The 23,156-nt window shown below is 29.3% G+C and overlaps 2 protein-coding genes across 2 annotated transcripts; both read left to right on the top strand.

The window, feature by feature from the left end:
- The first annotated feature begins 11,844 nt into the window (after positions 1–11,844).
- Positions 11,845–15,891, top strand: LOC114178712 ((3S,6E)-nerolidol synthase 1-like). Its single transcript, XM_028064765.1, has 7 exons — positions 11,845–12,080; positions 12,210–12,480; positions 13,933–14,305; positions 14,388–14,606; positions 14,688–14,826; positions 15,025–15,273; positions 15,387–15,891. The coding sequence occupies exons 1-7, from the start codon at positions 11,913–11,915 to the stop codon at positions 15,672–15,674; spliced, it is 1,707 nt and encodes a 568-aa protein (XP_027920566.1). The 5' UTR covers positions 11,845–11,912; the 3' UTR covers positions 15,675–15,891.
- A 5,184-nt stretch (positions 15,892–21,075) lies between these two features.
- LOC114178711 (polyphenol oxidase, chloroplastic-like) lies at positions 21,076–23,092 on the top strand. The gene has a single exon (XM_028064764.1). The coding sequence runs from the start codon at positions 21,101–21,103 to the stop codon at positions 22,898–22,900; it is 1,800 nt and encodes a 599-aa protein (XP_027920565.1). The 5' UTR covers positions 21,076–21,100; the 3' UTR covers positions 22,901–23,092.
- Positions 23,093–23,156: the final 64 nt, after the last annotated feature.

Genomic DNA, 23,156 nt, shown 5'->3' with positions numbered 1-23,156 from the left:
TTTCAATTTAGTTCATATATATGTCTTTTTGGTTCATATGTATGTCTCTTTGGTTTAATTTGGTCCTACTTATGTCTTTTTGATTCAATTTTGTTCAAATTTCTTTTCAAAATAGAGCAATATTGTCTCTCTCCAATTTGACATCAATTTATTATTTGTATAAATGTTATACTGATATTTTTTTTATTAAAAATGACATTTTACTATATTATAATATTGTATATTATTAACCCATGTTTTGTTAATCATTTTTTTTTTCAAATAGAACAATCTTGTGCTTCTCCAATTTGAGACCGAATTTATTATTTGTATAAATGTTATACTAATATTTTTTATTAAAAATGACTTTTTAACATATTACACTATTATATATTATTAACCCATGTTTTATTTATTCATGTCTTTTACCATTAAATTTTAATATAAATATCAGTAATTAATTTAGTAAAAATATTTATACTTAATTATTTTTAATTTTATAAAAAAAAACATGTACTACAAAATATATTTTAATTATTAAAAAAATTGGGACAAAATTGAATCAAAGAGACATATGTAGGGACTAAATTAAATCAAAGAGATATATATGGACTAAATTAAATCAAAGAGATATATATATATATGAACTAAATTGAAATCAAAACAATGATACTAGACAATGACATTGACACATGGCATTATCTTGCCACGTGAGACTGACATGCCACGTGTCACACTTGAGACCTGACACGTGACAACAATTTAAAAATAAAAAAGTAAAATAAAAATTAAGAAAATTAAAGAAACCACAAATCGATACGTGGCATATGTTAACGTCATTAGTTATTTTTTTTTTCTAAAAGGGACCTAATTGAGGAACTTCTTCAAAAGTTTGTACACAATTGAAACTTTTTTAAAAGCGAATACCAAATTGACACACTCCCTTCAAAGTGAAGACCATCCGAGTAATTAAGTCTTCTTTTTTATGTGAGCTTCTTGATCCAATATACTTTACTAACCCGACGACTAAGTCCTGTGAGTAGTGGTGGATCTTGACCAACATTGTTGGGGAAGCCAAAAGAATACACTCAAAATGTATACATACTTAATTATTGTCACTAATACAATAAAAATGAATACATAATTTAGTATAACAATAACTAAAAAAGAAATCACACATATCTAAAACATTGTCCTTCGTTCCTTCAAATCCTTGAACTCATCAATAATTGAATCATAACTAAAATTTTCAGTTATTTCTTTTTCAATGTAAATAATGATATTGTCGGCAAGAAATTCATCTTCTATTTTATTCGGTAATCTTGTTTTGATAATCTTCATTGCAGAAAATAATCTTTTTGTTGTATATGAGAAGTAGGAAGAGTTAAAATAAGACGAATTGGATGATCAATCAAGTAGAATGTCCTTGAACTTTATGTTCATGCCAAATATTGACATAATTCAAGCATGGTTGATAAATTCTTCAAATCTGGATGGTTTGGAGCATCAACAATAAAATGTTGACTTTGAAATTTTAAAGTAATCTTCTCTTGCTCACTAAAATCTAAAGATAATATTTGTTCACAAGAGTGCATATATCCTTAATGTTAAAAGCTTTATAAGCATCCTTAGGAACTAAAGCATTGCTTAGAGTTAAAAGTTCCATTGTTTGCTCACTAAACCTATCATTTAAGCCTTACAACTGCTTGTCCATTGTAACAAAAAATATATTCAATATAAAATGATGTTCCATAGTGACAAGATCTTTTTAATGTTGAGAACGACCATTACATGCAACATAAGTAGAATTAAAATCAAGAATATCAATGTCATGATCACAAAAAAATATCATGTCTTTCAATAAATTTTGCCAACCATCCTCTCTCAACTTTTGAATCAAAATTTTGTATATACTGAGATTGTTTTTGCAAAGCTTGGAAAAGACAATCACTAATTCCCATAATCTCTTTCATCATATGTAAAATTAATATGAACTCAAATGAAGACAACATATTAAATGCAACATCAACATCACCCCTTTGAGATAAGTTGATCAATCAACAATAACTTTTTGAAGAACCACGCAAGATGCATTATATACCTTCATCATACTACAAATGGAATAAACATGTGAGCTCTAACAAGTATCACCAGCTCATTTTAAAGTGTCAATTTGATTTTTTTTTTACTAGTTTCAAGTTCACCCATTTCTAACAATTGAATTATTCCATCTAATTCAACAACTTGTAACTCATCATGATGTTTACCAGAGGAACACACAACATTTACAATAAAAGCCAAATTTGAAAAAAAAAATGATGAACTGGAATAACCTTTCTTGAAGCAGTCACCAAAGCAAGTTGTAGTTTATGAGCAAAACAATGTAAACAATAAGCATAAGGATTATCATTAAGAAATAATGCTTGCAATCCCTTCAATTCTCCCTTCATATTACTAGCACCATCATACCCTTGACTGCGGATATTGGAAACATCAAAATTATGTCCAGAGAGAACGACACTCAATTCCTTTTTTAGAGTGGCGGTTGTTGTATTCTTAACATGCACAATATCAAAAAGGCGTCCTTTTATATTACTAACCTTATCTACAAATCTCAAACAATAGTCATTTGCTCTTTTTAAACCAATTAGATTGAAATTTCCTTAGAAAAAGGATAGTTTTGAAGCTGTATTTGATATGGACCCCATTTTAAATAAACTCATCTAATTATATCTTTTTGACTCATTGGATATTTCCATATTTGAAGATGTTTTTCTAGATCACGTTCCAAAGAATTAATATGAAATTTCTCACATGTAACTCTTTGAACCTTTTAAGAAATGACTCCTCTAATTAAACAATTGAATCATAAGTATCTTGCTTCAGTATACCTGAATAAGTTGAATTTGTCTTGTTTTCATCTTCATAGGTAACTTCCCTTTTATCACTTTTAAGAAATGAATCTATTCTTTTATTCTCCATCAATATACCTATTTAAAGGAAAACTAAAAAATAATTTATTATAACCTAATAAAAAATTGAGAGACGTAATTACTAAAAGAAAAATGGTTGATAATCAAACTAGAGTTAAAACTTGGTTATAGAAAAACATACAATACAATAATTTTTTTTCTATGTTCATAAATAAAAAAAATAAATATACAAGATGTTCATAAGATAAATTATTAAACTAATATTTCATTATCAAGTAAGATAAAAAAATTATCTTTTTTTTCTCCTACAAGCATAGAAGAGAACAAATGAAAAAATGAGAAAAATAAATCGATCTTTTTCTCTTAAAAAATGAAAGAAGACATATGAGAATGAGAAATAAGAAAAATTTATGTGAAACTCAAAAAATAGTAGAAAAGAAAATAAAAATATCTTAATAAATTTTTTTATTCTTTATTATATTTAATTTTGTATTTTATTATTTATTAACATTAAATCCTGTATTTTATAAAATAATAAAAAATAATCAATTTAATTACCATTAATTTTGATATATTAGCTATAATATAAAAGATTTCAAAATTTTTGGGGGCATGCCCCTAGTCTCTTGCATGTTCCGCTAATGCCTGTGAGCTAGCTTAGTGTTGGGTATTGGGCTCCCTTCCTATGTGGAGAAAAAGCCCAAAATTTGAGAAGCCCATGTCTCACTTAAACCTAGTGGAGAGGAGGCTATAAAATAAAGAGAGAGGCAGAACAATAGAGTCAGAATACACTGAAAGTCCTAACACATAGCGGGAGAGGTAGAGGGAAAATTCTGTTCACGTTTTTCATAGAGCTGTCGCAGTAAATTCGGCGCTGCGGATTCGTTCACCGTTGGATCGGGCTGAAATTTTTACAGCAGGTTCGGAACTCATTGCTCTTCATTCTGACCGGTCGGATCTTTGATACGAGGTCTGAGTTGGGAGATATTAATTTCGCACTGCAGCAGTGATTTTTAGAGGTTTTCCTCTCTTGTTCTTCTCTATTTGAAAGCTTTGTTGCTTTGTTATTTAGTTGGGTGCTGGCACTAATTTGTGCTATTGATTAAGACTCTTTTGTACTCTTGTTGATCATAGTGAAGCTATTTCTTTGGTCTGGACGACTCGTGGTTTTTACCCTTGATTTGAGGGGTTTTCCACGTTAAAAATCTTGGTGCCTTTATTTGTACTTTTTGTGATTTATTATTGCTGCTCTTTGATTATTGCTCCTCATAGATTCTTACAAAGTTAGGAGAAATTATATCTGCATTATCTGGTATATTGTTTGTTTTCCCCGTCACTTAGTCTAATAGACTAAGCGTGATACTTGATTTGGCTTCATCCATGGTCGGGACAGATCTATTTTATGCCCATTACAATCACACATATGTGCTTCTTCATTTTATCTCAATGTGAACAATGTCGCTCATAAGTCAAATCTCCAATTATCCTTCACTCAATAATATCAATACTCGATGTGACCTAATAGAAGCACACCATACACCATTTAAACTCTTGCTTTGTGAATCAAAATTTTAATGTTAAATAATTAATAAAAGCTTAAATTAAAAAAACCACATTTAAACAAACCAAAAATAAGTGTCGTTTGTACATACCGATAATATATTTTCACTCAATCTGAAAACGGAAAAAGAAATTTCAATTTACCTTAATCGAAAAATACATATAGGGATGTGTAACAGTTGAAGTGAGGACATCTTGTATTATCATTCCATTGTAAAGTAAAAATTTATATATATCTTTATCCTTTTATTGAAGTAAAAATTTATATTTATTCTCATTTTTATGTCTAATGGGTATAATATTTTTGTATCATTCGTATTTTCATCAAATAACGGATTTATCTGTACCAATGTTCATACTTACTTCCTTAGTGTTTGAATATCAGTTAATTAATAAATAACAAAAAAATTATCAATTATTTAATACGAAAGAACGTATTCAATGTCAAATATTTAAAAAGAAATGATAATTGTATAAATTTTAAATTAGAGTACAAGTAACAATTAGATAAAAGTGAAAAAAATTATATAAAATATTATAAGATTACACATAAATAATTTTTCATGAAAACCAAAACATCTATTCATTTAAAAACCTTAATGAAACAAAGTTGATAAAATTAAAAAATATTTTAAAATCTTATAATAAAAAAACAAATATTCAAGTTTAAAAATATTTTAAATGTCTTTTTACATTATTTCTCTAAGTTATAATGGAATCTATTTTTTTTATACATTATTAAAGACTATAATGTACTATTTGAATGAAATCACACATAAAACAAATATTAAACTAAGGATAATTCAAACTTAAACATGGATTTTTCATCTTTTAACTTCATGATAATGGCAATTAATTATCATATATTATAGTAAATTAAACGTCTTTATATAATTACGGTGGTAAAATTACATTTATGAGAATGACTTAAAAAATAATAATTATATAAAAAATCATTAAAACATACTGCATATGATTAAAAAAAACAACAAATACAAATATTATATAGTAAAAATGATCAAATGCGTGCTATAGAAACGATTCGATACATCATTGAATGAAGAAATTGTATAAAAAAAAAATATAACAGATGTATAATTAAGGGTATGTTAAAATAAAATGTGCCTTAGAGATGTGAATAAACATTTTAGATGTCAAACCATTGAGAGATAACAAAAAATATTTGAGTGAAAAAAAGTTTTCAAATAAAATAAACATTAAGGATAAAAGTGAACAAAGAAAATAAAAACAAATCAAACAATTAGAAAAAATAGAAAACAAGTGTGTAGCAAAAAAAGAAAAAATGATTGATTAAGGAACTAAATACTAAATACAGAATATATATATATATATATATACACGTTTTTAGTCTTTTAATTTTAACGTGAAATTGTAATAGTAGTGGGATTGAGATCAAGTTATTTTAGTTTAATTAAAATTATATATATATATATATATATATATATATATATATATATATATTTTGAAAATATTTAATATAATTTTAAAAATAAATTATTAAAATAAAATTTTACTGTTATCAATGTTTTGTGTTATATTAATTTTAGAGGTAAATTTTATTTATAAATAAATGATTTGTTACATTTATTTTATTGATTACAAATTATTTTATTTTAAACCTAGATTTATTATCGTTTAGTCCTAAGTGTTTTTCTTCTATCTATAAATATCACCTATATACATAGGGAAAATACATAACATAACATAACAAACATTACAACTCATACAAGAGTGTCATCTTCTTTTCTGTACTATCTTTCAAAATAGTGGTGTTCTTAAGGTTTAGTGGTCCTTCGTTGCACTCAATTGATCTAACGGGTTGTTATATCTTGGGAGAGAAACACACATTATTTTGTTTTGTCCCGTATAGTGGGGGCGTTGTCACTTTAAGGACAACACTATGCATACCTCAACCAAACTATTTATACTCCTTACTTTATTTATAATTTTGTTCTATATTATTATTATTATTATTATTTCCTGTTTGAATTTATGAATAATTTGTTATCAATATCTCTGTCTTATTATTATATAATAATTATTATTTATTTTGATAAATATTTTCCTAACATTCTTAGAGAAAAATATTTTTACCTTATTTCACTAATCATTATTTCTTCTATTGCAAAAGTCGATGATATTTTTGTTCAAAAATCTCAATTAGGTTCTAAGATTTTTTTTAGTCTCAATTAGGTTCATATTTTTGAAAATGCGTAACAATTAGGTCCATTCCGTTAGTATGGTGGTAACATTGTTAAAGATGTACCACGTGTCAACTCCTAATTCTTTTTGAATTTTTTATTATTTTTGAATTTATTTTTCAAAAATTATTCATGTCACGTGTCATATCAATATAGTGCCACATGTCAAGTCAGTCAAGGTGACACGTGTCAAGTCATTGTCTGAATCTCAATTTGGTCCATATATATGTTATTTTGATTACATTTCAGTCAATTTATTTTAAAATTTTAAATATATTTATTTTAACTTTTTACAGAATTGTTTTACAATTTTATATTTAAATTTATAAAATTGTTATTTTAAAACAAACTCTAACACTGATATTGTATGTGTTATTTACTAAAATCTAGTTATAGGATATGTAACTCAAGACAATTAAAGATCTACAATTTCTCAGGTGGAAGTTGTTATGACTTTGGCAAGCGTACCAAGTCGTGCAAGTAGTAACCAGTAAGACTAAGATATCGTTTCACAAGAGACTCGTGAAATATCAAATAATCATGCAAATAATAAGTAATTTAAGCTAAAAAATGAATCTATAATTTGAGTTTTTGTGCAAGAAAGTAAATTTTGGACAAAAGATAAAAGGTGATATTGGATATTTGAAACTCTTAGAAAATGGAAAAGACAAGAAATACAATGGATTGATATTGTTGGGTTAGATTTCACCAACTTCATTATGAGGCATATAAAACACTAAACTCTTCACTGTTAAATTACTAATGTCAACCCAAGTTTACTCACACCTTAATCCCTTAGTTGAATGAACCTATGTTTTCTTATTGAGAATCAGTTCCTTGAATCCCCAAATAAGTGAACCTGCTTTAGGAACTAGTGTTTAAGACAACTAATTGGAAGTTCCATTCCTAGATACAAGTTTCATTAGGTATCTTGTTCCAAGTATAGGTTTCAAAAGATATTTCCAAATACCTAATGACCCATGTATCATGCAATGAATGGCCAAATCAAAGCAAACATTAATAAAAAAAACAAAGATATTACAAATTAATGGAAGAAGTAGATGTATATTCAAAACATTCACAAATGCATGAGTTCAGTGGCTACATCTACCCCCAACAAAAAGGGTTTAGCTCTTCATTATGACGAAGAGCACGAACTTACAAAATGAAGGTAGAAGAAGATGAAAATACAAGGAAGAAGAAGGGACAGTTTCCACAAGCCCTAGCAGACCTCCAAGCGCTCCAAAATGTGTATTTCGAGGTCGAAAACATTCAAGATGTGTTTCCCTCGCGAAAACCAGAAGAAATAGAGTTAACTTGCCACATCATCAAAAGTGGCGCCTAGCGCAAGCTATCCACCGCCAAATGTGAGCATCAAAAAGAGAAGAGAAGAGGCCACGTACTTCTAGCGCACAACGTCCATCTTGTACCGCTTGGTGCTGACTTGCTGGAGCGTCTAGCACCTGGCGCCAAAAGTTACTGCTTGGCACCGAGTTCCTGTCATTAGGTTGGCGCCTGGCGTTGGCTTTGTACCACCCGACGCTAGCCTTCTACGAACTTGGTACTTCTTTTTGACTCCATTGTCGCGCAACGGCCTTTGCATGGTGTCCAACAACTTTGTTATCTACATTTATTTCAAATTTTGATTTTCTTCTTGCTACTCAAGGTCACTATCTTGTTAAGTTTCAGAACAAAGCTTCTTAAATAGACACAAAAAATAGGATTAGTGGTAAAATTATATCAATGTAACCCAAAATGTATTTATTTACAAAAGCAAGGTAAAATTGGGAATAAAGTAGGTTAAAAACTATGGAGGAGTTGATTTTGTTAATAAAATATAACTCAGATAATGGTAAAAATTAACATGATTAGAAGTTTATAAACGCTAGGTGTAATACTTAAACTCGGAAGGTTCTTTACGCTGAAATACAATATTTTGATTTAAAAGAGGATATAATTTGTTTTATTTTATTTTTTAAATTATGTGGGAGAGTTTTTGAAATATTAAATATAATTTAAAAAATAAATAACTAAAAGAAAATCCTGATGTTACTAATGTTTTATACAATATTAATTTTAAAGGTAAATGCTATTTATGGATAAACGGTTTTTTACATTTATTTTATTTATTACAAATTATTTAATTTTAAAACTAAAATTATTACAATTTACTCATAAGTGTATCTCTTCTATCTATAAATACCACTGGAGAAAATAAATAACATAACAAACACTATAACTCATACAACAATGTTGTCTTCTTCTCTATCATATCTTTTAAAACTTAAAAATAGTGATTTTCATAAGGTTCATAGATCTTTCATTACACTCGATTAATTTAACGAGTTATTGTATCTTGGGAGAGACAAATCATTTTATTTTGTCTTGTAGTGAAAGTGTTCTTTCTCAAGACAACGTTGTTATACGTGGGTCAACCTTAACTATTCCTACTTTGTCAACTGTCAAAGTTAACTATTTCTACTCTTTACTTCGTTTATAATTTTGTTCATTATTATTATTATTATTATTATTATTATTATTATTATTATTTATATTATTATTATTTACCGTTTGACTTTACGAATAATTTGTTATCCGTATTTTTGTTTTATTTTTATTATTATAATAATTATTATTTATTTTGATAAATATTGCAAACACTTAGAAGACACTATACAATACTAAATTAACTTAAAACTTGAAGATTAAAAATAAGTTAAGTTTGACAAACTAGTTTGACTAGCTTCATATATGGTGTCAGCTTTATATTCTTAGAGTTAATTAAGACACAACAAAATCTCTAACCTAGTTTTTATTATATTTATATTTTGGAATTTAATTTTTTTGAATGATTTTTTATTAGGTTAGACATTTCGCTAAAAATAAAATGAGTAACTGGTTAAAAACTACAAACATTTACAAATATAAAACATAGACATAAAGAATATTTCCACTAATAATTTCCGTGATTTTTTTTATCCCTAATAAAATTGAATTTTTTTTCCTGGTAAATAATTTATGATATTTTATTTTTGTAAAAAAATGTTATTTAAATAATTTTATTTCACCGTGTAAAGAGCTCCCGAAATCGCTTTGGAACTAAAATTGAAATAAAAGATATAGTAAGGATAAAGAAGTGAAAAGTAAATTATTAGGAACTAAAAATAAAATCTTGCAATTTAAGAAAATAATAATAGTTTAAACCTAATTGAGTATCAATTTATATTATATTGTAACGAGAAGCCTGAATTTGGTGTCATATTTATACTTCTGTACTATTATATAAAATAATTTATCTTTTTGATGTTGATATTGTTTTTCAATTTTATTCTAAATGAAATAAAAGGTGTTTAAGATTTAAAAAGAGTTAAAAAGCTAACATGGATTAACAAAATCATATTTGTAGAGTCAAAATAATATTTAAATCTAGAAATGGTTTTCTGAAAGTGAAAGGGTTGTTATTCGAGTTTGTATTTTGTTTCTTTAAAATTAATTGATTTTGATAGATTAAAAAGATTTTTAATATTATTTAATATATTAAAATTAAAATATTTAAAAAATACAGAAGAAAGACAACACTAAAAACAAAGAGAGATTTAAAATTCTCAAATTCATTCTAAAATATTATGAACTATTCATCCTGATGTGTTATTTTTCAATTATAATGTGAACATAGTAAGCTGAAATCTTAAGTAGATGACAGTGTTGATGTGGGACATAACGCGTGAGTTGTGGACAGCGCAGCGTTAGGTGTGAATATTGTAGTCACATCCTCAAACAGTATCTATCTTATAAAACATGTTCTTTCGTTTCAAAGATTCTTTTTCCTTTTTCTTATCTTTTTCCCTTTTTTATCACGATTATATCATGCGAAAAGAGACAAATTTATTTTTACATGCATGTGCTTCTTCTTTATTTTCGAATAAAAAGACAATCTTTTCTTCCATTATAAATGAAAATGACATTAATTATTCAGGTATGTTTAAATTGATTAGGTTAAATCGTGTCTTTCATTTATTATTCTTCCGTCCTAATGCTTTTTTGGAAAATATTAAACAGGTCTATTTATTTTGATGTGTCTATTTTAAAGAAATTTGATGTAGTCGGATGTTTTTTATTATTATTGTATTAACAATATTAAAGATGTTTTAGTTTGTATTTTTTTAAATTTTTTAAGATTTTATAAAAGTAATGATTTCAGTTTTATAAAAGCTTATTTTTAAAAGTATTTGATAAAATATAAAGAAAGACAAAAATATGTATATAAAAATAAGTAAGTATTTTTCAAACGGAGAAAGTGTATAAAAAATATCAATTTCAGCTTTTTGTTAAATAACGTATTTGTTTTTTATCTTTTCAGCAAATTTATTTAAATTGGGTGTGGGGATGTGAAAATTTAAGAAGAATTATTTTAAGAATTTTTACATTTTAGTTTATATTAGAGATCAATTTTAAAATAAACTTTAAATATAAAATATAAATTTAAATAAACTTAAATTTATTAAAAATGTATAATAAAAATATTAATTTTAGTGAAGATATCGGTATAAATTTTATATAAAAGATAAACCTGATCTTAATTTAAATATGAATAAAATTATTCAATTTAAAAAAATGCAACTGAATCAAAATAATAACTATAAGAACTAAACTATTGGTGTAATAGTGACATATTACACTTTCATTATCACATTGTATACTGCCACAATACCAACTTAACAAGTGATAAGTTTGTTATTTAAAAAAAATAAAAAATTACAAATGAAATAATCAGATTGTATCAAATTTTTTAAAATAGAAAATAAAATCAAAATATACAAAAAGAAAAAAAATATTTAAGATTTCCCTGAAAAACAAGGATGAAAGCCTAATTTAACCAGCACCTTTTAAATAAATTAACAACGTGCACCTTTAAACTCGTTTTGAATTGTATTCAGTAAGTTTGAGTAGTGGGATTGTCCCATCCTACAATGAAAGTTGAAAAAAATTGAAGCTTCATTATTTATGTGTTGTATGTATCCATGGGCCCCACACAAACTCTATAGTGAATTTCCAAATGATAACACACTGTTCATGATATCATGTCACCCCAAAGTATCGGAATGCACTATTTATCATCTTCACTCCTCACCCTATAAATATACCAAATTATGGTCATTCATCTCACACCTTTCTCTCTATCTATCTGCTTCATCTGAATTGGCATATTTTTTTGGCAATGGCGCTGCATTTCGAGTCCTGCATTTTTTCTTCCAAACCTCAAATTGTTGCACCAAAGGCTCAACATTCTCAATATTTCAACTCTTCCAAACTTGATGCTCTTCACATTGCCAACAAATGGAACATTGTTCCGGAGGAAAGGTCTAGCGCAGAAGTATACAAAACGGTAGGTCAAAATTTCATGTTTTGCTAATCTTGTTGTTGGAACCTGAAAATGATAACCACATCACACACACAAAAAACAAACACAATCATATACATGAAGGGTTGAAGTGATTATGAATTTCCTTGGCAGGGAAATCTGAGGAGGAATCTGAGGGAGAAAGTGGAGGTGGTGAAGAATGAATTGTGGAAGAGTGTGGATGAAAGCTCATTCAAAGGTTTGCAGATGATTGATGTAATGCAGCGCTTAAACATTGATTACTACTTCCAAGACGAAATAGAAGCATTGATAGGGAAGCAATACGCGAATTGTAGTAGTGTTGGGAGTGGTTATGGTAATCATATTCATCAGATTGCACTTCGATTCAGGCTATTCAGACAACATGGTTACTTTGCGTCCCAAGGTTGGTTCCACTAAACTTTATACTTCCACGCGTCTTCATCATCTTCATCCAATCATTCGTACAAATTGTGCGGCTAAAAATATTACACATGCAAAATATCTGGAACATACCTGAGAGAAAAAAAAGGAAACAAATAATAATCCAAGATAAAATTTTATTTTAGTTTAAAGATATGAGAGGTGACTCCATATATATACTACAATTTCATGTCACAAAATATATACTGTGAATGAGATTAAATATTCATAATACATTAATAATGAGTGACAAATACATTTAATAATTTTTTTTTACGATAGACTTTGGTATTACATAAAACATAAAGTTAAGTCTAAATTATTTTTAAAAATAAACTTTGATGAAGATTATTTCACATATATATTTTAATTATATCTTAATTGAACTTACTGTCTACTTGTTGTGAAATCTTCAATATTTTTCCATCCTAACAACCTTATGTTATACTTTAGGGAAGATATTAAAGTAGAAAGATGAGAAAAAGGAAGAGAAGAAATAAGAAAAAATATAAGTTATTTATAAGGAAAAATAGAAAAGAAAAAAATGAAAATGAATTTGGTTTGAAAGAAAAAGATATAAAAAATTATACTGTTAAAAAAATTCCATTTATTCTTATATTCAAAATATTTGTTTCTGTATATTTTTCCGATGGATTAACTTTTATGAAAGCTGATTATATTAAATGATGTTTTACTCAACATAAAATAAAAAAAAAAACCTCTTCTAACAAAAATCAAACTGCACGAAAATTCATCAGCAAATCTCGACACATTAGAGCGGAAGTTGTCGAATGTGGGGTTTAGATTTTTAACCTGAAAATGTCCTTTTATAATAAATGCACGGATATTTCTTCCTGCACCTGTCCTTTTATAATAAATGCACGGATATTTCTTTCTGCACCTCATAAATTTCTTCTACCTCTCAAACACATTTTAAATCTCAAAAATACCCTTTAACTATTTGATCAAATAATATAAATCTCACTCTCAAAACTAATTTCAGATATCAACTTCCTATAAAGGACAAATATCATTGAATATCGACATTGATAAAATTATGAACTTCCGAATATCGAATAATATATATATATATATATATATATATTTTCGTTTAAACATTTCATTTTTAAATTTAAAATTTAATTATCTTTAATTTTTTATTTTTTAATGTATTATATAAAAACAAAATTAAATATATATATATATATATATATTAATTTTATTCAATATTTGATTATTATAATTTTAATTATTTTTTTCTTTAATTATTTATTTTTTATTTTTTTACTAATCCCGCGACACCAAGAGAGAGTTCTTTCGCTTCTGTCAATTCCATGCTCTTTTCGCCTCTTTCATTCTCTCGAAACAAACATGGTTGCTTTCCCGTTTGATATTATTTGAAGGCTAAAATGTTTGTTCATTGGAAACATCACAGAGGTGTTTGAAAAGTTCACGGACAAGGAGAGAAAATTCAGGCCAGAACTTAGTGAAAATATAAAGGGGATGGTAGACATATATGAAGCTTCACAGTTAGCCGTAGCAGGGGAAGATATACTTGCTGAAGCTGAAAAATTTAGTGGCAAGGTCCTAAAGGGAAAGGTAGATTGCATCGACAGTCATGGAGATAAGTTTGTGAAAAGAACCTTAGAACACCCTTTTCACAAAAGCTTGCCCTTGTTTACCGCTAGAAAGTTCTTGGGCGATTTTCATGACAAGAATCTATGGCTAAGTTCCTTTCAAGAGATTGCAAAAATGGATTTCAGTTTGCTACAGTGCTCGTACCATCGAGAGATTGGTCAAATTTCGAAGTATGATGAAAGTTTAATATAATTGATGAACTAAGGTATTTTGTTATCATGATGAGTCCTCACAGTTCAATCATTTTTGCAGATGGTGGAGCGGGCTTGGTTTAGCCAACGAGTTAGTGTATGCGAGAAACCAACCCCTTAAATGGTACATTTGGTCGTTGGCATGCTTCGCGGATCCTACTTTATCAGAGGAAAGGATTGAACTCACAAAACCAATATCTTTGATCTACATAATAGATGACATTTTCGATGTTTATGGGACTCTAGACGAGTTAACTCTTTTCACAGAAGCTGTTTGCAGGTGGGTAAATGAATCCACCTATTCACAATAACACCTTTCATAGATCAAATTAAAAACAAAGATTAATAAAGAACAATGCAGATGGGACATTACAGCCATTGAACAACTACCAGATTACATGAAGACATGTTTCAGGGTCCTCTATAATCTCACAAATGAAATCAGCTCTAAGGTGTATAAGAAGCACGGGTGGAACCCCATACACTCACTACAAAATGCGGTAAGACAATACCCACATATCATTCATTTTATACTACTCTACTGTAAATCCTTAGTTTACTAAGATTCATGTGAAGTTTTCAGTCATGCATATGCAAGAAGTTTGGTTTATATGTACATATTGAGAATTTTATCATAATGAAACATTGATATCTTGATGATCGTATAGAATGTAAAATAGATGGTGATTTTTGTGTAGTGGAAGAGTCTGTGCAAAGCCTTCCTAGTTGAAGCAAAATGGTTTGGGTCTGGGAAATTGCCCAGTGCTGAAGAATACTTAGAGAATGGGACAGTAAGCTCTGGAGTGCACATTGTGATGGTTCACGCTTTCTTTCTTTTGGGTGAGGGATTAACCGATGAAAATGTTGAGATCATAGACAGAATCCCTGACATCATTTCTTCCCCGGCAACAATTCTTCGACTCTGGGATGACTTGGGAAATGCACAGGTAAACATATTTTATGTGTTCAGAGAGTTAACAATATAGGTAATAAATTACTGTGTGTATGAAAAATAACGTGTGGTATTATATGAGTAATATTATAAATTACTGTTTTAAAGGATGAGAATCAAAAAGGCAATGATGGATCGTACGTGAATTGTCTGATGATGGAAAAGGCAGAGTACACGAGAGAAGTAGCAAGAGAAAGAGTGATGAGCAAGATCTGTGATGCGTGGAAGAGGCTGAACCAAGAGTGCTTGTTTCATAAACAGTTCCATCCAACATTCACGAAGGCTTCACTGAATCTGGCAAGGATGGTGCCATTGATGTACAGTTACGATGACGAACAGTCCCTTCCAGGACTAGAGGAGCAAGTCAAGTCCTTGCTTTATGATAATTTTCTTTAATTTATAGTAATCCAATGAATCCCTATGTTGGTTTAAGATGACCGCACTCATTCAAGGAACACCTCCCTAATGGTTTAGCACTTTACCTTAGTTCTATTGAGAACGAGTTTATATATGGAACAAAAACACGTTCAATTGTTATTGGATTGGAATTCAAACCTATGTAATTCAATATTTCATTAAATGTTATTTTGTATCATAAATATAAATTTATAGTTGCAATGTAATCCAACATTCTAGAATTTTTTCTTGCAAATTTATTAAAAAAAATTTAAAAAAGACTTTTTTTCTCATTTTTTTAAGAATTTTAATTGACAGATAATTCTTTTGTAGATAATTATTTTATACAAAATTATTAAATTCTCAAGTATTTCTTACAAGTTTTTTTGTAAAATTATTTTATACAAAAGATTTTGCAAAAAATATTGACAACAATTTTAAGCAATTTTCTTTTTATAACAAAATTTGTAAATATTTTCTACGAAAAAAATTTCATAATAAAATTGACATGAAATATAAGTTTTTTTAATAGTAATTAAGTGTATTCACAAAATATGGATACTCCTAAGTGAAATATTTCTTTCTACCTTTATTTTATTTTTTTCGTCTCTCTTGATATATTTGTTTGTTCCATTTCCTCAATAGTTTCAATGTTGTTTGTTATGAAATTCATTTCACATGGTATCATGATTGTCTGCTTTCTTTGGTTATGTTTTCATTTGTAGGGAGGATAAAGTAGTTTTAGAGTTTTAGTCATAAGAAGTGTATACTTTACGATGGAGTTTCTCTAATATTAACATATAATCCTCATTTTCCCTCTTACGTGTTTGTTTTCATCAATAAATACAAGTATGCAAGTATGTTTTGCAATAGAGTATTATGAAAATTCTATTATTTATTTCTCTTGGTTTTAGATTTTTAAGAGACTAAAGATATGTTGTAACCAATATAGGGATTACAATGCAAGTCGACTCAGCCCATTTTAGCCTACCTCGCATTTGGTCATAAAAAGCATATTGGCCCAACCCGTCCCACATAAGAAATGTAGTATAATTTCTTAGGCCCATCTTGCATAACATTTAGCCCCCACGAGTTTGTGGATTAGCCTGCAACCTACATGAGAGTTTTAATAACTTTATTTTTATTTAATTAAATTATTAGAAATAATAATTTCTAATAAGTCAATTTCAAGTTTGAATTCTCTATTGATTTTTGTATGTTGTTCCTCTACTGTGCTTTTAAAATACATTGATGGTCATTAATTTTAAAGTTTTAAAATATATTAAAGTTATCTTTAAAACACCAAAATAATGTATTTTTAATGCTCAGTAGAACACAACATAAAAAACCTCGGTAGAGAAACCAGGTAGAGAAACCAGACTCAGCATTTTCTTAAAATAATATTCATAATATTTAAATTCTATGTGTGTGTGCATGTGTATAGGCATGCATGGGCGTGCATAATCACGCATGTGCATTCGTGGGCGTGCGTTGGCATGTATGGGCCTTGGTGGGCGTGCATGGCCTTGTGTTAAGTATTGGTAGGAAGTATGGAAAATGCAAAGGTTAAGTCTTAGCATTAAAAGAGTCTAAGTATTAGACGAGTTAAGATATTGGACGTATACATAAATTATATTCACCGGGTTCTAAGCATTAGATGACATAAGTCATTAAACGACCCCTGTTTATTTATATATATATATATATATATATATATATATATATATATATATTATACTATTTGTCTTTAGTTTCATAATCATTTATTTTTATTTTGTTGCACATTTTTTCCTCATCTCTTCTAATTGTTTGGCTTATTCTATATCCACAAGATCCACTCACAATTGCTTTATTCATTTAATTTTGTATGTGGAGAATACTAGTAGGTTCAGTGGCGGATCTAGTTTGAGAAAGTTGTAATTCTAATTATTAGAATCAATACCAGAGATATTAGACATGTATGTGGGGATAAGCACCAATCACTATAGGAGAACAAGGTAGTTGTTTTATCCACGCCCAAGCTGTCATTTGAGCTTGACTAAAGATTTCTATAGGGTTCCTTTGTTTAAAGATTACATCGTTCCTTTGTTTAAAGATTACACTGTTCTTATGGTTCCAAATTTTTCCTATAATAGCTAACCACATTCCTTGCAAAGCAAGATTTTGTCTACTATTAAAGTAAAAAATATGGAAGTGTTGAAAGTTGATCCTGGCTTTAATATGGTGCACAATGCATAACCCCAACCACCTGTCACACATATTCCATACTATTTGGGTCACCCTACAAGAGAAAAATAGATGGTCTGCAGTCTCTTCGTGTGCATTACAAAGACTATGTTGTAGTTCAATCCCCCTCTTAAGCAAGTTATCCTTAGTCGGTAATTTATCCAAGAATGCTCTCCATCCTAGTATTTGAGCCTTAGGAGTTACTCTTGTGCTCCACAGCATTTTGAACTCATTGTTCTGTACTTCTTCAACAGTTTTCTGCAGTGCTTTATAAGCTGTCTTTACTGAGTATATCCCATCCTCATATTCTTTCCATTTCCAAGTATCAAAATACCCCTTTCGTAACCGTGGCCCATCAATAACGAGGAGGAGTTGTTTCTCAATAGTTGATTCCCACATAAATCGTGGTCTCCTCCATAATAAGTCCCAATGCCAGACATTGTCCTCCCAGTGACCGACCTCCCCAATAGCACCATCTTTACAATCTGATATCATGTACATCCTCAGAAACCTACTTTTAAGTGTTTCTTCCCCTACCCATTTGTCTTCCCAGAACTTCACTTTTTTCCCATCACCTAACACTCACTCAATGGTATTATCAAACCAAAGACCTTGCAACGTGCCCCCACACACCTTATGGGTGTCTATGCACCATCTTGAAGCAAACTTCAATACAATAGGATCATTAAGGTTTCTCCACGACCCATACTTTGACTCTAGGACCTGTTTCCATAACCCATTATCCTTCGTACCTAATCTCCATTTCCATTTGGCTAAGAGTGCATCATTAAAATTTTGAATGTTCCTTATGCCAAGTCCCCCTGCCTCCTTTGATCTTCATATATTATCCCATTTGACCCATACTATTTTCTTAGTTTCCGAACTCCAACCCCAAAGGAAGTTTCTTTGCATTTTTAGGAGTTTGTTGCTCACGTATTTTGGCATTTTATAAAGGACAAATAGTATAGAGGCAGAACAAATAGAACAAATTTAATTAAATATACTCGGCCATCCATACTTATAAGTTTCCCTTTCCAGATAGCTAATCGCCTGCTAACATTCTCAATCATGGGCTGCCAGAATTGTTTTAACCTTGGATTTCCTCCAATTGGCATTCCAAGGTACACGAACGAAATATCCATATGTTTGCAGTTTAGGGTTTTTGAGCATACTTTCAACATAGATACATTCAGGTCCAACCCGCTTGTATATATGATTATTTTTATTGTTATCTCACCCTATTTGCTTGTGTTTAGCGATAATCGTGTACGTGACACACGAGAGTAGATGATGTTGTAGGTGGATCTGGTGAGGTGTAGATCCAGAGCAGGGCTAGTCTTGGGAGAAGAGTTTTTACTAGAGTTTTATTATGCTTTTGGAATAAATTGTAAAATTTTATATTATCAAATTTGAATATTTTATTTGAAATTCTATAAGTATGAATTTAAGAGTATTTGTCATTGAAATAAAGTTTTAAATTTTCCGCGTTTTCGAGAATTGACATTTCAATAAATGAGATCTATTTATTAATTCTTTATTTTATTATTTAAATTTGTAATATTCAATTGGGATGTTACATCACACTATTCGAAGCTAGCTTGATTTTTCAACATTTCTATTTTTTGAATTATTTTTTGTCTAACAAATTTTTAATTGATTATAGAATGGAGTTCAAATTTTTTTAAAAAAGTTTTGATTTTGAAAATAATCTATTAAATAAAGTTTAGTTTTTCTCAATCGAGTTCTATTAAAATATTTTATTCTACTGAATGTTAAAAATATTTTATATTTTTTGTTTAAGTATTTCATTGTTGAGATTATCTCACTCATTTCCTCTTGGTCAAATTCACTTATTAGTATGTTTGTATTTTGAGAGAGAAAGAATTAGTTAGCTTCTGAGTGAGAGGAGATTGTATAGAATAAGATCAAATTAATGAAATTAGAGTATTCAATATAATATTTTTTAATAAAAACTCAATTAAAAATATCAAATTAATTAAGCTTAAAATTAGATAAGAACGACTATAAATTAAAATCGAAAGATGATTAATTAAAAAATATTATTTTATAAAATTAGAACATTTAAAATAGAAATATAATAATTTTTTAATTATAAGTAATATACAAATTTAAAAAATTTATAATATAATAAAAGTAATTGTAAATGGAAAATGGAAATTATAATTTTATTACAAATAAAAAGCATAAACTTAAATTTCAATAGTTGTATATAACGTGGATATTTGAAATTATAATGTCGACGAAGATTATGTAAAATAGTTGTATAATTATTATTGTTCTACATTGCAAAGTATTTCAACATTTCAATACTATATTGGCCAATAAAATTATTATATACATATATACACGTGTATCAAATTATTTCACGTGTAAGAATTTTAATGTTAAATTTTGTCTTTTCATATCAGACGTATAGGAAATAGTTAAATAATTTGAAACGACTGTTCTTCGTAGAGGATAAGGTTTTAAGTATGTGGTGATATGTAAAACAAAAGATATCATTATTATAGTTTGACAATTTTATTTTACTGTGGTATTGTTTAAGTAGTTTTAGAATATTAAAAATAGAAAAATAAAAAAATGGAAAATCATTTAAAAAATAATACCTAAGATTTTCAGAAAAAATTGTAGTAAAAAAATATTTTCCAAACAAAAAACATTATTCACTTAGGTTAATTTAAGTTTGTATTTATATATTTAAAATCTGTTTTCTTTTCTATTTGATGGTAGATTTTTAATAAATCATCTGAAATAACCGGTACATTTTAAAAGAAACAACAAATCTATAAAAAAAAAAAAAAACTTTAAACCTAAATTACCCTTATAAAACCTACTATAGATACACATATTTATGTAGGGAAAAGATAGGTTAACAAAGTTTTTTCTAACAAATTTTTGACAAATTATCAATTTAAGTTAAAAAAATATTATTTTATTATTTTATTTTAGTTAAAAAATAAAATGATAATCTATTTTAATTCTAGTAATTTTGTCAACTTTGAAAATTTTTTTTCCAAAATATAATTTTCCTATTTATGTATTCTAAACTTACATTATTACATTATTTGGTTTGAGTTATTATTTGATGTGATGGTTGGGAAAATATCTTAATAATCCGTTTTTTTATCTGGGCAAGAGCAAGGTTGTTGCAATGTGACCATAAAAAGGATATGTGGTAGATGAGTTGGAGTCAGAAGAAGATCAACATCATGCCTTGTATCTCCATTACATCACTCCCCATTCCCCTTTCTTCATCATCTTCTTCTTCCTTCCCACACCTCACCAAACATCGCAAACCAAAACGCCACCATCTCTACAAAGTCTCATGCCACACCAACCACAATGTACCAAATGAAGAACCAAAAGCATCACACAATAGGAGGAACGTTCTGATTGGGTTTGGAGGACTGTACGGTGCTTCCACTCTTGCAGACAATCCTTTCGCCATTGCTGCTCCAACTTCCCCTAACCTCAAAGGTTGTGGCCTACCGGAGTTACCATCAGATGTACCACCCACCAATTGTTGCCCTCCAAAATATTCAAACATCATAGATTTCAAGTTTCCACGACCCAGAAGAACCCCTAGGGTTAGACCAGCTGCTCAGTATGTGGATGATACCTACGTAGCCAAGTATCAGAAAGCTCTGAGTAAGATGAAAGCCCTTCCTCCTGATGACCCTCGTAGTTTCACCCAACAAGCTAATATCCACTGTGCTTACTGCAATGATGCCTATCACCAAGTTGGGTTCCCTGAACTTGACTACAAAGTCCACGGTTCCTGGCTATTCTTCCCTTTCCATCGTTGGTACCTTTATTTCTATGAGAGAATACTGGGAAGCTTGATTAATGACCCAGATTTTTCTATTCCATATTGGAACTGGGACAACCCTTACGGTGGCATGGTAATCCCTTCCATTTTCACAGATACAAACTCCCCTCTATATGACCCTCGCCGGAATGTTGATCATCAACCACCAACTCTTGTAAACCTAGACTACAACAAAAACAAAGACGCCAGTCAAAGTCCAAAACAGCAAATCTCTAATAACCTCGCTACAATGTATAAAAGTGTTGTCTCGTGTGGGAAAATCCCATCGCTCTTCCTAGGAAGCCCTTATCGTGCTGGTGGTGAACCTGGGGGTGCTGGGTCCTTAGAGACTGTTCCTCATACTCCAGTTCACGTTTGGACTGGTGATCCGAGACAGCCTCACCGTGAGGACTTGGGAGTCTTCTATTCAGCTGGAAGAGACCCCCTTTTCTATGCTCACCATGCCAACGTCGATAGAATGTGGAACATATGGAAAACATTACCACGTGGGAAGAGAAGGGATTTCACAGATAAGGATTGGCTGGAATCTATCTTTTATTTCTATGATGAGAACAAGAACCTTGTGCGTGTAAAGGTGAAAGATTCATGTGACACCAAAAAGTTGGGGTATGTTTACAAAGATGTTGAAATTCCATGGCTCCGCGAGAAGCCTAAGCCTAGAACATCTAAATCTAAAGCTAAAGCTAAGAAGAAGGTGGCATTTGCAGAAAGTTTTGGAGTTAGTGCAGCACGAGCTGCTGAGGCTACGAGTGTAACGTTTCCTCTGATTTTGAATTCAAAGGTAAGCACTGTTGTGAAGAGGCCAAAGCTGTCGAGGAGCCAGGAGGAGAAGGAAGAAGAGGAAGAAGTGTTGGTGATTGATGGAATTGAGTTTGATATGGAAAAAGATTTGAAGTTTGATGTGTTTATCAACGACGAAGATGAAGAGGAGATCAACCCAGGCAATAGTGAGTTTGCAGGAAGCTTTGTGAGTGTGTCACATACTATGAACAGAAACAAGATGGTCAAAACCTGTCTTAGACTGGGAATAACGGATTTGTTAGAAGACTTGGAAGCTGAAGATGATGATACCATTGTGGTGACGTTGGTGCCAAAATACGGTGGACCTGTCACAATTCAGGACATAAAGATAGAGTTTGCAACGGAATGAAAAATAATTATGGCATGCTTGCAAAGGCGTTTTCAATAACCATTTGAACCTTCAAATGATTTCAACATTGTATTCAAATTTTACTTTTCCATGGCAAAACTTTCATTATGTTTAGTTTTTTTTTTCTCATGAGTCAAATTAAAACATAAAAAAAGATAATTTCATGGGACGCCATTACTGTTAACAGATAAATGTTTTTGAACAAAAGTAAATTTACTTAATGCAAGCTATATATTCCGAGGAAATGTGTTTAATT

Source organism: Vigna unguiculata, chromosome 3 (genome assembly GCF_004118075.2).
Source record: "Vigna unguiculata cultivar IT97K-499-35 chromosome 3, ASM411807v1, whole genome shotgun sequence".
In the NCBI taxonomy this organism is placed as follows: domain Eukaryota; kingdom Viridiplantae; phylum Streptophyta; class Magnoliopsida; order Fabales; family Fabaceae; genus Vigna; species Vigna unguiculata.
This window is presented reverse-complemented; position numbering and strand designations above follow the sequence as displayed.